The sequence below is a fragment of the Hyperoodon ampullatus genome (assembly GCF_949752795.1).
Source record: "Hyperoodon ampullatus genome assembly, chromosome: 1".
In the NCBI taxonomy this organism is placed as follows: Eukaryota; Metazoa; Chordata; class Mammalia; order Artiodactyla; family Ziphiidae; genus Hyperoodon; species Hyperoodon ampullatus.
In genome coordinates this window covers 192,706,100-192,722,086 of record NC_136914.1, presented here as the reverse complement: position 1 = coordinate 192,722,086, position 15,987 = coordinate 192,706,100, and the positions used below count along the sequence as shown (strand labels likewise).

The 15,987-nt window shown below is 33.1% G+C and overlaps 1 protein-coding gene across 1 annotated transcript in view; it reads right to left on the bottom strand.

Moving 5' to 3' along the window:
* Window positions 1–15,987, bottom strand: part of KIF20B (kinesin family member 20B) — a gene marked incomplete at its 5' end in the record, with an annotated part of 69,238 nt that overhangs the window by 43,523 nt on the left and 9,728 nt on the right. Inside the window, 12 exons of the mRNA XM_079712601.1 lie at window positions 220–373; window positions 3,325–3,377; window positions 4,394–4,622; window positions 5,712–5,850; window positions 6,134–6,273; window positions 10,121–10,411; window positions 10,967–11,129; window positions 11,786–11,932; window positions 12,021–12,092; window positions 13,112–13,223; window positions 14,776–15,003; window positions 15,467–15,503. Coding sequence (XP_079568727.1) covers window positions 220–373; window positions 3,325–3,377; window positions 4,394–4,622; window positions 5,712–5,850; window positions 6,134–6,273; window positions 10,121–10,411; window positions 10,967–11,129; window positions 11,786–11,932; window positions 12,021–12,092; window positions 13,112–13,223; window positions 14,776–15,003; window positions 15,467–15,503 — 1,765 coding nt within the window. The remainder of the gene's footprint in view (window positions 1–219; window positions 374–3,324; window positions 3,378–4,393; window positions 4,623–5,711; window positions 5,851–6,133; window positions 6,274–10,120; window positions 10,412–10,966; window positions 11,130–11,785; window positions 11,933–12,020; window positions 12,093–13,111; window positions 13,224–14,775; window positions 15,004–15,466; window positions 15,504–15,987) is intronic.

Genomic DNA, 15,987 nt, shown 5'->3' with positions numbered 1-15,987 from the left:
CACAATATCTAAAAACATACTTATTAAAATAAAGGCAGCTTTAAATATACCCATCCTCTAGACAGTTTATAACATGTTAGTGTAAAACTTAGGGACATTTATATTTTCTCAGTTTTTTTTTTCCTTAGATAAGTAAATTTCCTTCTCTTTACAACTCTTCTGTTTCCTGGTTTAGGAGTTAGCTTTCTTAAAAGCCTCCAGCTAGCAGCTGAAGAGTACCTTTCTTTGCTGGTGGTTCATCTTGTTGAAGTTCAATTTCATTTAATCTTTTTCTTCCTGAATAGGTTTTAGTTTTGCTGTCCTTAGACATTTCAGTCACTTCATTACAAACCAATTTATTGTTTATTATTAAAGTAGATGTACCAGCATTGTCCTAAAGTAAAATAAATTAAAATTAGTTCACATATAGAAAGCTATAATACATTTAAGAACTATATAAATTATGATTCAATACTGTATCATAGAAATTTTATTTTCAAGTTTATTGAAAGATTTTCTAAGTTATTTCTTAAATCTCACCCTAAAATAACCAATGACTCTAGGAAGTGAGCAATATTAACTAACTTGTACATTCACTAAGGAGGACAAAAAAACCTTGTTAAGTGTGTAGTTTCACCCCGATACTAAAAACAAATTCATCTTTAGATTTTCTGAGGGAATCAGGTGGGTTAGAGACTTATTTGCAGATAACCACAGAACCCTAAAACACTTACCCTAAGTCATAAACAAAATGTGCTTTGAAAAGAAAAATACGAAAACACTATGACAAAATTGTTTCTTACAGGTACTTTTACTTAAAATCTTGAGTAATCTTGAGTAACTGGAGAAACTCATCAATTGTTTTACAACCAAAGCTTCTCAAAGTAACGTCTTTGTTACTTTGTTCACAAGTCGCAGAAAAGGTTCTAGCCTTAGCTTCTAGCTTATGTATATCAAAGATACACAGTCTACACACTGCTTTAAAAGGGAACTCCTAGCACTACCTCCCATAACAGCACCTTCAGGAGCTCCAGTGGCACATGCATCCGTGAGCCTACCCCTGGGCTGCCTACCCGAGGCCCACCTCTACCCACAGTCCTGTATAGGAGTCGAGCAAACAGGATGTCTCTGGGCCCTTGTCCCCAGCGGGCTGGACAAGGGCTGCCCGCCAACCTGGCTCCATCAACCCTGCATGACCAAGTGATAGCTGGCAAGCTCTGTTACCCAGTCCCTCTGCTACCTCCCACCCTACCATCTGGCAAGGGATGGGGCCTCTTCTGTGCATTGACTACCTGTGGAAATGTGACCAAGTAGTGTGAAATGCACGTTTAGCAAATGTTAGGTACTGTATTTGAACCAATAAATGTGAATCCTTCTGCACGTGGACACAAACAAAAAGAAATAACAAAAAAAAAATGAGCTCCTAGTTTATCTAGATGATAAAAGCCATTTAGATTTTTATTTTTTAAGGCAAAGACTATGCCTTCCTAAAAGGACAGCAGAAGAAAAGGTAACCAGAAAGAGGAAGGGTGAAATCTTGGCAGTTAAGTGTATGTTTATAAAGTAATTAAAAGTATGGTAAAGGCAGAGTTTTTTTAAAGGCAGAGATTAATTAAATCCCTACATACTGGTAGCAATCCATTTTGGGGGGAAAAAAAAGACTATATGAGAAAACAAAACATCATTTTACATTGTAAAATCAGCAAATGTTCTTAAGAGATATAGATAAAATGACTTTAAGTCAAAAAGTAATGGATTATTACAAAAAAAAAAAAAAAAGCAAAGTCTTTTTAGATATCCCTAAACAAAGAATATCATGAAGAACAACCTCCATGCTTTTTCACAATTAGTCCCTTGGTGTCGCTGATAAATGACAAAATTCTGGGATAGAGGGATCAGACCTCTGACAAAGTTTGAGTTTTCAAACAGACCATGACAATTTGTCTCCTCTTCCACTCTCAGACCTATCATAATCACCTAGTCATTTTTTTCCTCCTTCAAATTATACAGTCTTCACCAAGAAAATCCATCCTCCACAAATCTCAGTTATTCAAAGGAATGTTTTCTGCCTAGGGTATGCTTGGTAGGAAGGATGCTAAAGAACCATGCAAAACAAACTTTTAATCATTAAAAGAGTCTGCTTTCAAAACAACCTTTGGAACAGTGACCCTAGATCAACAGTTAATCAGCACCGTGAGGTTAAGTAGTTCTCTTAACCCTAGGCAAGTTATTTGACACCTCCATAAAAATAAAAAATAACAGTATCTACATAGGATTGTTCTGAGATTTAAACAAGTAAATATATGTAAAGAACTTAAAAGAGTTCATAGTAAATGTTCTATAAAAATGGATATATATATAAAAGTCTCAAAGGGCTACCAGCCAAGTTGGTTTTGTTTTGTTTTTGATGTAGGAGAGACATTATGGGGTACTATTGTACTTTCTACTTTACATAGTTTAATATAGCTGAATTTTTACAACTAGCAGCTATTTTTGTAACTAGAAAAAATAAAGGAAAAGGAAAAGATCACGAATTGTCTAAACAATAGCTGTAATGTCTGGTACTAAGTACATTATTTTGGTTACCTTTTTAAGTACTGGATGTTAGATACCAAGATCTTGAATTATTTATATCTGATCATATATTAAAATATCCAGCTCTTTAGAAGGACAAGTGTAAGTTAAGAGAAGGTCAGGAAAAATATTAAGTTTAGAATTTTAAATTCACTTCACCTCTATGTATACCTGCAATTTTATATTTATATCTATCAATGTCAAATTTATCTACAACCATTTAGAGTAATTATCTGATCTGAAGGTACAAAGTGCTAGAGATTTTCAGGATTCCAATGCTGCACACTGCTCAGGCCATATCCTAAATTTTAAAACACTCAGTAACTTCAGACAAAATAAACACCATTTAAATATATCTAGTCAACACAATGCACCTAGTAAAAGAATGACATAGATCCGTATGTGCTGCCATAGAATTATCTCTAAGATGTCTTCTAAGGGAAGAAAGCAAGACACAGAACCACAATCCCATTTGTACAAATTTTTTAAAAAGTGTGTTTGTTTCACATATATATATATGTATATATATATATACACACACACACACACACACACACACACACACAAATCTTTTCTGGAAAGACTAAAGAAACTTTCCAGAGGCCATCTTTGGAAAGAGGTATGAGGGTGAAGGCATTTATGCTCGTCAATTTTTTTTATCATATTCATTTATTACTTTATTTTTAAAGTAGACATACCTACTCATAATTCACACTGCTTATTTTACTTAATTATTAATTTCCTTATCAAGACAAAGCTTAAAAGTATTACCTTAATAGATTTCTCAAGCTCTTGAACCAATGAATTTAAATTAATTTCTGATTCTGAAAAAATAAGAATATTAAAAATAAATACCTAAAAAAATATATCACTGAATAATCATGAAACATAAGCTGCTATAGTAGACGCTTTATTGTTATACTCAGGAAAAAGAATTTTCACAGCACTAGAAGCACATTAAGCACTTAGCTACAAATTCTACCACCAGAGAGTAATGTTTCTGAAAAAGCCACTTTCAAAACTCAGGGTAAAAATGAACGACGTATGCTCAATAGTAAAAAATTTCTGGTATAATGTCAGAAAAGAATTAGCTGGTACCTTTCTGATACACTTCAGAATGAGACATCACTTACCTGTTATTTTCCACCCATCTTGTTTCACACAGAAAAGGGCAGAGTATTTCATCTAACACTTGAAACTCAGATGTGACAAACAATCCATATATAATATTATATATATATATAAAATATATATATATTTATATAAAAAATATATATATAATACATATATATATATAATATATATATAAACAAAATTTACAGCTTTACAATTTTCTATGATATCTCTTAATTTGCTGATAAAGCTATACTCAGCTTTTGTTTTTTTTTGAGAAGCCCGTTTTCTAGTAATATTGGTCTAAAAGTAAAGAAAAGCAAAAAAATATTTTTAGGGGCTTCCCTGGTGGCGCAGTGGTTGAGAGTCTGCCTGCCAATGCAGGGGACATGGGTTAGTGCCCCAGTCTGGGAGGATCCCACATGCCGTGGAGCAGCTGGGCCCGTGAGCCATGGCTGCTGGGCCTGAGTGTCCGGAGCCTGTGCTCCGCAGCAGGAGACGACACAACAGTGAGAGGCCTGCGTAATGCAAAAAAAAAAAAAAATATATATATATATATATTTTTACTAGTAAGTTACTATAAACTCATACAAATGGTAAAATATTAAATACATTACCGCCATCATTTTCTGGCCACTTGGTAAATAAGCTGCATAAATCTCATACTTACCAACTGTCTTTTTATGAATTTATAACATCTACATAGGGGTAAAATACATCTACTTACCATTTTCTCTCTTTTTTAACTCTTCCTGGGTTTTGATTAATTCTTCTTTGGTTTTAGCTAATTCAGCTTTAACTTGATTAAACTTTAATTCTAAACAAGCAATAGCTTCCTGGGGGTCAGCAAGAGATGTAATACATAAGTGAGCAATTTCAGCCTGTTTCTTAATATCAGTGACATCATCTTGAAGAGAACCAATAATATCTTCAATTCCTACATAATTCTGTCCTTCCTAAAAATAGCAAAAACCACATACCTAATGTTAACAGTGGCTTTCACTATTTCAGTGTGGTATCATCTGTTTGAGATAGTTTTAAAAATAAACAGCAAAAAAATTCACAACTTAAAAAATTTTTAATAGATTATATAGAACTACCTCCAAGTATGAAAAAGTTGTGCTCCATTACTCATTTTCTGTTCTATGGAACATGAAACATTATGTGTCCCTGACATAGTTTGGGATTTGGTCTGAATTATGAAACTAGAAATTTGTTTCCTCAGCTAGCTGAACAAAGCCTGTGAAGGCTCATTATATAACTGAAAGTATACCTGAACTAGGTAATCGTAATTGTTCTGTAATGACTTATCATAGTTTATGACATTGTTTTTATGGAGAAATAATGTTTCAGGTATACTTTCAGTTATATAATGAGCCTTCAAAGGCTTTTTTCAGCTAGCTGAGGAAACAAATTTCCAGTTTCATAATTCAGACCAAATCCCAAACTACGTCAAGGACACATAATGATGGTTTGAAAGCAAGAGCTTGGACATCACCATCCCAGACCCCCTGAACTGAGTAATTAAAAAGCAAAGGAAAACAAAAACAAACTTTCCAAAAAGATGAGATTAATTTCAGCTTCAGTAGGAGCAGCAGGAAAGAATAATGTTTCCTGAACAGTAGGGAATGGTCAGTCAGCCAAGCAAGAGTGATCTTTCTATATATAAATGTTTTTGTTTTAATCAGAACAGAACTAAATGACCCTTTAGGTCTCTCAGCCATTTAAAATTCTTTAAGTTTAAGACAAATCTGAGAGGGGTATCCCATAATCAGACAAAAAGGAATCTACCTACAATCAACACAATGACTCAATCAACACCAAACTGAGATATAAATGTAACAGATATATATATTTTCTAAGTTCAATAGCTATATTTAAACTATTTGTGCTTACATTCTTAACAAAGCATGCTTAATTATAATAAAGCTACAAATTAAGTTTTTTGTTTTAATTCTAAAGTATATTAATGTTTCTCATCATTGATGTGGTATACTAAATCCTGGTACCTAAACCTCATGGATTTAATATTTCAGTTAACATACTTCAGTTTCAGCTTTCACGGCACTATCTTCATTGTTTGGTTCTTCTTGAGTGTCACATTTACCAACCAAATCCTTGAAGATAGCCAAACGACATTCGGCATTTTCTTCTAATATCTCTCGTTCCTGAAGGAGGGTTTCCCTTCATAACAGAAATTAATCCCATTAAGAAACAGAAAAAGCACTACTTTGTGCTTTTATTTTAAATTTCTAAGATTAAGTACATTATAAATTAAAAGTCAGTTTAAATAATCATTTGTGTATAATTCACAATCACCATGGGGATTAGTAACAGCTATTTTCAAGCCTGCATGAAGGTCAGAATTCAGAAGTCACCTAATATAAAATAAAAAGCCAAAAAATAATAATTTAAACAAGTAAATAAAATTCTCAATTTTTACCAGGACATGAACAAAAAAACTTACTTAAAGTCAGCTTCCCGTTGAGCCAAATACTGAGTAAACTCCTGTGTAACTTCTTCACGGATTTTAAATTCCAATGTTAACTTTTCTTTTCTTTCATTTATTAGTTTTTTTTTCAAGTCTTCTATTAAATCCAAAAGTTTCTAAAATATAAATATTAAAATTCTAATTAAAAAAACAAATATATTCCAAGAGAAAGACTGTCCAAGTGTTCAAAAATAAAACTTTTTTCATTTAGACTGTAATTATGCACCCTTTTATTAGAGATGATATTTTCACTGAAAATTATGTATTTGCAGAGATTCACTAATCTGAAAAATCAAGTACGCCTCTCCACGTTTTAGAAACAGATATACAGTAATTCGAATGTCTCACTGTCTAGCTACACAAAGAAAGAAGAGAAAATAAAATTTGAGCATCTATTATCTACTGGAAACTCCTTTGGGGAGTTCATATTTTATTTCATTTAATCCACACAACCCTCTGTAAGCTTGGTAGCAGCATCCACATTTCTTAGGTGGAGAAAGTAAAGACCAGGTCTGTGGTACATGCTTAAGTTTGAGTTTAAAATTAGTCTGTCAAAATATAAAGTTGAAGTATTATATGGAGTAGTTAGTAAGAACCCCCAAACACGTTCCAAAATGACAAAGAGGATGTTACATAACTTAACCTATTGGGGACTTCCCTGGTGGTGCAGTGGTTAAGAATCCGCCTGCCAATGCTGGGGACATGGGTTCGAGCCCTGGTCCGGGAAGATCCCACATGGCGCAGAACTAAGCCCGTGCGCCACAACTTCTGAGCCTGCACTCTAGAGCCCGCGAGCCACAACTACTGAGGCCATGCGCTTAGAGCCCATGCTCTGCAGCCACCGCTCACTGCAACTAGAGAAAGCCCGCGCACAGCAACAAAGACCCAACACAGCCAAAAATAAATAAATAAAATAAATTTTAAAACTTATCCTATTGGGCTTTTATAACTATTCAAATGTGAGCAACAACTCTGTCTTTGAAAGCACATACATAATTAATCACGTAATACAGACAATGAACAATAAGGCAATTACAACTTGACATCATAGCCTGTATAGATATGTAATAAATTATAGCATTCAAGAAAAAAGCCTAATATTCTTTTTTAAGGTTTTTGATTAAAGTTTCTCAATAATAATTAATAAACTCTCTCAAAGTTACAAATCTTTCAGTTTTTCGATTTTGTATTTGAAAATATTTCTATAGATATCCTGACTTTGAAATTCTGCTTCTAAGAACTTATACTGAGGAATTAATTATATAATAGGACCCAGCGTTTTGGCTGTAAGAATGGTCATTGTGTTTTTTGCAACAGTGAGTGGTTGTATGTAAATAAAGAAAAAGTGAAACCCAGCTCAACAATCAAAGAGATGGGTTCAACTATGGTACCATCATACAGTAAACTACTGTAATGAATTATGATGAGATATTTATAATTCATACTTTTCATAATTTATTTTTAAGTGAAGAAAATTAGGTTACAATAGTATAATGTATAGTAAAAACCTACTAACGTGAGCAGATTAGAGAGAGATTTATATTTAATTATTTTCCTCTTTTTCTTTTTCTAGATTCCACCATGATTATATAATACTTTTATAATTTTAAATAACCACAGACTTTCCCACTGTTTCAAATAATAAATAATAACTACTGAAGAAGAAATGTGGGAGACTTAGAGAAATCTGCATGAATGTGGGAATACCTTGGAAAACTGGTTTCTTTCAATAATTCTCAACAACAATTAGTTTTCTATCATTGTTAGCATCTGATAAAGTTTTTGGTGAAAAAACTTCTGGCTGGTTAGCCTAGTTAAATGAATTGTAAGTGTAAATATGCTAATATCAATATATTTCATAATGATCTTTAATACAACCCTCTAATTAAAACGCTAATAATGTAAAGCATGCAAAGTCTATAATCATTTTCATTTTTAAAAATATTAGAAAAAACTTTGATGAAATGTTAATTTTAAAGTACCTAGTCATAAAATAAATAAATAAAAATAAAGTACCTAGTCAACATTATAAGATATGCATTTATACTATATAATCCTTTATAAACTACAACATTATTTTTCCCTAATAAATTCTGAAATTCTACTAACATTTTAAGTTTAATGGATATTCTATATAGACTTCAGTTTTGAGAAGATCAATAAAAACTAACATAGGACTATCAATGGCTCATTTTGTCACTGAGGGAAGTACTACATTACAGAGATCCAAGGTAAACAAGGTCCAATCCCATAGTAACCAGATAAACTGAGACTAGTGGCATCTGAAGCTTTCATTTTCATCTCCAAACAACACAGGCACAACTATAGCTTTCAGGGACACTGAAATAAACTATTAAAATGAGAGTATTTAACTCAATACGTCATCCAGCTACTTAAGACTTCTACAGTCCAAAAGAGTACTATGATGTCAGATGTGGCAATACCACTGAAGCACATCCATGAGCACAGGGTTACTAGTGTTCCTGTGACGCTGGTAAGAAGACTCCATGTATACATATGTAATAGTTATGACCAGTTAATGAGGGGAACTGGTACTGTGGACATGATCTACATTTCAGGATTAATACAACTTAAATATATGTGTGAATTGTATTTGGACAGAGGATAAAAGAACCGCCACTGGGCTTCCCTGGTGGCACAGTGGTTAAGAATCCGCCTGCCAAGGCAGGGGACACCGGTTCAGGCCCGGGTCCGGGAAGATCCCACATGCCACGGAGCAACTAAGCCCATAAGCCACAACTACTGAGCCTGTGCTCTAGAGCCCGTGAGCCATAACTACTGAGCCTGCGCGGCTAGAGTCCATGCTCCGCAACAAGAGAAGCTACCGCAATAAGCCCACACACGACAACTAAGAGTAGCCCCCGCTCGCCACAACTAAAGAAAGCCCGCGTGCCGCAACCAAGACAAAACGCAGCCAAAAATTAAAAAAATAAATAAAAGAACCGCCATTAAATCTTATTTGTTTGCCATAAATATAAGACAACCAAACAATTTTTGTTTTTGAATAAATAGGATAATCAGTACTGGGCAGATATTTTGAACACTTGTACTTAAGACCGCAAAGTAAAAGTTTGGTGGAGTATGCTAAAATCACTGGCTGAAAGGATACTGGGGAACAAGATATTCACATGGTGTCAAAGCATCTTCACAGATGATACGCTTTTACAATGAAAAGAGATCTAAACACAAAACCTTAACCAAATGAGCAAAATTTGGCATCACCAAAAATGGGGAAATCAGACATCAGCTGCCTCCTGATGTGATGTAATGGGAAATTCACAACTTCACCTATATAATAGGCTTACCTAAAGTGTTAAACCTGAATCAGGAAATAATAAGACAGATCCAGACTGGAGATATTCTACAAGACAACTAACCACAATTTTTCAAAAACATCGACACTAGATTAGAGATTAACTAAAGAAACATGATCATCAAAAGCAATGTATTAACTTTGGTTGCAGATCAATAACAAAGTGGCTATAAAGGAAATACTGACCACTGGATAAATCTCAATATGGACAATATAACATTATGTTAATGTATCAATGTGAAATTGCTTAGGTATGAAAATGGTCTTTTGATCATGAGGAGAATGTCCATGTTCTTGGGAAACATGCTGAAGTAGTTATTTGCAAGGTGCCATTGTGTCTGCATCTTGTTTTCAAATGATACACCAAAAAGACGTGTATTCACACACTCACAGAAAGAGAATTAAAGTAAATATAATAAAATGTTAACAACTGGCAAATTCAGGTGAAGTGCAAATGTGTATTCATTGTATTATTCTTTCTGTGGATGTGAAAATTTTCAAAACATGAAGATGAAAGACAAAATTAGTGTATTGTTAAAAAAATGAGAGAAACAGCCTTAAGAATTATTAACCCTAACTTCAGAATAATAAATAAGCCAACTTTAGAAGTATGAGTTCTTAATACATACTCTCTTCTCCTCATGGCTACTGAAAGTCTTATCATCCTCTAATGTTTTATCTAGATCTTCATCAGTAAATTCACTTTCCACATTTTGCTTTTCTTCAGCTTTTTCTAGATCCTCAACCAAATCTTCATCTTCCACCACATCTTCTAGACTACTTTCCCATGAAATTGTGGATCTTTTTTCATTTAGTATTTTATTATCTGAACTATTAATATCTAGTGATACATCTTGAGAAGATTTGACAGGTCCAAATGATTTCTCTTGAGAGGAATTTAAAGTGTCTGGAACACAAACCTGTTAAAATATGCAATGTAACTTAAAACAGAAAAGGCAAGAACTGTCCACACAAAACAAAAATTTTATAAATTTAAGTCAAATGACAACTTGAGAATTAAAAAACAAAAACAATGCAAACAAACATGCAAGAAGGAATTAGCATCCTTAAATAAATATTTGATAAGAAAAAAGCTAATTACACATGTATACTACAGATAAATTTACTTTCCTGGGTTAAGTTCTTAGTATCAGTACTATTCCTAGCAGGGGGTTTCCTGATTAGCCACTAAATGAACCAGATGGACAGCAGAGCTGACAATTTGCTGCAAGAATTAGTCGAAATTTGTAATGGGTACATTTATTTATTACTGAGGTCATTTTACTCTTAAGCAGGGGTTACGTTCAATATTTTTCCTATGTCCTACTACTTGATCAAATATTACATTTTAAATTTTCAATTATTTTCTAGGTTTAGAGCTAGTGCAAAATGCATTACCTACTCCAAGAAAAAAATAATTAATACTCTAATGATAAGAAGCTTAATAAATTGTGCAGAAATTTAATTATATTTACTTTTTGTGCAATGGCTGAGAACTTCAACACATTGAGTGTCTCATCGTAGGCAAGAAAACATTGGCTGATGTTGACAATCATACATATTTTCCCTTTACCATTGAAAAAACTTTGAAAATAGTGGGTCAGTTTACTTTCCCGGAAAGGCACATGCTGTTGAAACCTATGGAAAAATTTTTCAAAAAACTGTAAGTTAAAACAAATCTCATGAAGTCAGTATGCTGATAAATTTTACAAAGAAATAATATAGCTATCATGGACTTAAATTCTAGGTTAATAATTAGTTCCACCTATAATAATCATTTTCTGTTTATTCATGTTGTTTTCTTTAAATACTACTACTAGTTATAATAGTAATTCTAATACTAGGCAAAATGTAAAGAAAGTCACATTGAATTGGGTTGTGTTTTCTAGTGTAGGCCAATTATGCAATATATACATCTTAACCAGAAATGGTATAGGCTGATTCATAATTAATGCAGAAATCTATCACATCTAGAAAACCAGAATGCATTAATAAGAATAACATGGTTTTCGATGCTAAACCAGCATCATCAGAAGCTTACTATCCAAGATGTCTGTTGATATATATTTGCTATGGAAAATATTGTGTTTACTTGATGAGCCATTGGCATTGACTGACTTTTTTTTTTATTTCTATCATTTTTTTAATCCAAGATCTCTAAGTAATTTTAATTACAATCTATATATAGTCATAAGAAGCAAGTTAAAAACAAGAGAACTTTCTAAAACCAGCAAAGCTGAAGGTCTAAATATTATAATACTTAATATGCTAATAACATGTTCAGTAACTCTTACTTTGACTTTTCACTGTTCTTCAAAACATTGATACACTTTCCCAGAGTCAATAAAGAAGTGTTGATGTTCCCAGTCTCTCTTAACCTTTCGCCTTCATTCTGTGTCTTCATGCTTCGTTCTGAACCAGCAAGATCACATAAAGACAATCTAAAAAAAAAAAAAAAAAAAAACCTTAAAAAATTCTTCAAAACAAAACAATTCAGAATAATTACGATTTAAAGAATGCTCAACTTACTCACTGACTCGCATTACACGAGGCATTTCCGATTCTTCAATCTGTAATACTCTAATAGTGAATATGCTGTGACTAAAAGAAGTAAACAAAGATCAAATATTATCGTTCACTTTTAATTTCTGCATTCTAAATAGGAGAGTCAAGCGTCAAGCATCTAAATCAACATCTATTTATATCCTAATACTAGCCACAGCTCCAGCGCTGCATTCTCCAACTAGCTGTCAGATATTTCAATTCAGTGTTCCACTATCCCCTACATACCACCCAACTACCTAAAACCAAATATCTTATCTTTCTTGCACTTAGCCCCAAATCCTTCAAACCTACTCCTCTTCTTATTTCTATTAATGAAATCATTTATAATAAAGTCTCAATTTGCTTGCAAAGATATTACTAATTAAAATGGTATTATTTACAGCTAATCTACTTTGAATATATAGCTAAAGCAAAGTATATATCTGGCCTAAATACAGGCTTATCTGGATTATATATTACCTTCACTACACACATGGGGGACAGGGCTCTTTCCCCCTTAAGAGAAAACCTGTTTTAAGTATAAACTTACACTTATTTTCTTTTGTCTCCCATCCACCAATCCCTTCCATCAAAAACATCCTTCCTTTTTTTTAGCTATACAAAAACATATATCATACATATATATGATATGTATATCACATATGATACATGATATGTATATCATATCATATATCATAAACATTAAAAAAAAATCCTACCTTAGCCCTTTGAGATTCTGGCCCAACTCAGTATGCATACAGTGTCTGTGTTCATGGGGTAAGTAGGAAAAACACAGAGACAAGTCCACCGTTTGAGGTAACTAAAATACTGAGCTTAGATATTCACATACAGAAAGAGTAAAAATACCTCAGACTGAGTGTAAATTAGTAAATCTTACTTTAGAACAAGAAACAGTCCTGATAATCTTATGTGTTTAGTGCTCTTCAGTTTACAGAATGTTTTTATGCCTATGAATTCATTTAATATATCAGAGAACCTACTGTCCACTTTAATCTTAAATTAGTTGTGTTTAAATTAGCACACCTCAGGCTTACACCACAGGGTTTACTCCTTACCTTCTACTGGAAGCATTGTTCAGTTTTGTGAAAGCAACACTCTGGTGCTTTATTCCTAGTTTTAAAAGTCTATATGCTTCTTTGGAATCAGATACTTGAACCCACTGTAGATCTTTAAAAAATAAAGAGGACACATATCAATTTATAAAAACACAGCATTTGCAGTACAATGTAATCTCTTTGAAGATATGTAATCTCTTTTCCAAAGACATATAATAAAATCTTTCTTTTAATAACACGCCCTAGGTATAGTCAACTCAGCTATTCCATACTCCATTAGAAAAGAAGTACACAAGGGACTTCCCTGGTGGTGTAGTGGTTAAGGATCCGCCTTCCAATGCAGGGGACATGGTTTCGATCTCTGGTCGGGGTACTCAGATCCCAAATGCCATGGGGCAACTAAGCCCGCACGCTCTAGAGCCCACGCGCCCCAACTAGAAAGAAGCCCACGCGCTGCAACGAAGATCTCGCATGCCGCAATTAAGACCCAATGGAGCCAAATAAATAAATAAATATATATATAAAAAGAAGTACGCAAGAAGAGGATATTATAATGATTTTCCAGTATTTAAGTAGTACAAACACAGAAAGTAAATGTTCTTCAACAGAATCTGCCAAAGGGAAAATTAAAAATAGGTAAGATTCTTTAGAATTAGACATCCAGAAAAAAAAAAAAGACAAAATACATTACAGATTAAACCTAGAAAATTACCTAGCTATGAGACATTATAGACTGCAATTCATTTGTGAGCCATGAAGTCAAATTTATTGAGTCACAACTAGCATTTTGTAAAAATGAAGTACAATATAGAAAACAACAAAGTACATTCCTTGTAGTAAGGGTAAGTATAATTAATGAAGCTTTTCAATTGTATATACATATATATATACATATGCAGGTACAGGATCATGATGTTATTAATATGTATTTCCTACTGTGGGGTAGTGATTTTTAAAAGGTTGGAAAAACAGCACTATGGAACAGAAACATTTATTGATACATGGCTCCGAAGTTTGAATACTGTTACAAAGCAGCAGAATAATGTGAATACTCACACACACAGCTTTTCCCATCCCCTAAAATCCAATCAATAATACTCTAGCAAATACAACATTAAACTAGACCCCTTTACCTTCAAGTTTAATTAACATACCAAAACATACTTTCAAAGCACAAACTATTATCTTGATGTTAATAATCAGTATACAGGACTTCCCTGGTGGTGAAGTGGTTAAGAATCCGCCTGCCAATGCAGGGGATACGGGTTCGAGCCCTGGTCCAGGAAGATCCCACATGCCGCAGAGCAACTAAGCCCGAGCGCCACAACTACTCAGCCTGTGCTCTAGAGCCCACGAGCCACAACTACTGAGCCCGTGTGCCACAACTACACAAGCCCACGTGCCTAGAGCCCATGCTCTGCAACAAGAGAAGCCACCGCAATGAGAAACCCATGCACTGCAACGAAGAGCAGCCCCTGCTCGCCACAACTAGAGAAAGCCCGTGCACAGCAACAAAGACCCAATGTGGCCAAAAATAAATAGATAAAAAATAAAAAAATAAAAAATAATTAGTATAAAAATTTTCAATTTCCAGTCTGCTTTCCTATAACAAAGCCTAGAAAGGAATTTCAGAGCAATAAAGTAAAAAATACTCATTAGTATACCTTTTATAAAAGAATAGCCCTTTACATCTTGGGAAAGGCGTAGCATCTTTCTCTTTTGGAATTTAGATGAGACAGGAACAAACAAATCATAAATACATTCATTGTAAATCTCAAAGAAAGAAACCCACACAGAAAATTTTATATTATTATCCATATTCAAGCTCGCGTGTTCACAGTCTCTCATGGACTCTTCAAACTCTGGGATATTCAAAGAGTTTGTTAAACTTCCTACAGAAAATAAAAAAGATAATCACAAAATTAAATGAGACAATAGGATAGATCAAGACTCCTAGACTTGAAAAACTAAGTATCCTTAATTTTTTGACCAGCAATGTTAAAAATTTTTTGGACCAAAGCAGATATAAATATTTGTATTAACCAAAATCTGCTTATCTTTCTTTTCTTTTCTGCAAATACACTAATAAACGTAAAAATAATTTTACGTAAAAATTAAACATAAAGGACAAAGGAAAAATAGTGTCTCTCTCGAAACAACATGAAAGTTAACCAGTGAAAGGGACTTATTTATTGTCAAAATAAAACTTTACAATGACTGATATTTCATATAGTTATGTACCATTTTCCAAGTGTTACTGTTTATTAAAGAAATTAAATCACCAGAAGTGATTCAAAAATTAAAAGCTTTCCAAATAATCAACATTTTAAAAGTAAATGAGAAAGGAAACCTTACCATAAAGAGTATCATAACTATCATTATGCATAACAACCTGAAAAAGATTTTTTTAAAAAAGTTAAAAAACATTGTTAGTTAAGATTAAATAACCAGTTTATTAATTACCTATCCAAGTAAGTCACCTGCCTTTCATCTACTCAATTCAACGACCTCTATTAATTTCCTTCCTAGTGAAATAATACATTCTAATAATAGGAAATTTGGGAAACTACAGAAAATATTAAAAAGAATATCATCATATATAATCACTGCCACTCAGAGGCAATTACTAGTAAACTTTCAATATATTCCTTTCTATATTTTTCCCCACACTTATTCCATTGTAAGCTTTTTCTCTCTATAATTAAAAATTATTTGTAAACATTTGGTGGCTGCCTAACTGAAGAGATGTGATGTGAAATGACTTAACTAAATAATACTAAGATAAACATCTTAATATATTATTTTTTTCTTCTGTAATTTAATTGTTCCCTTAGGCTATATACCTAAATCTGAATTGGTGGATGAAAATATGAACT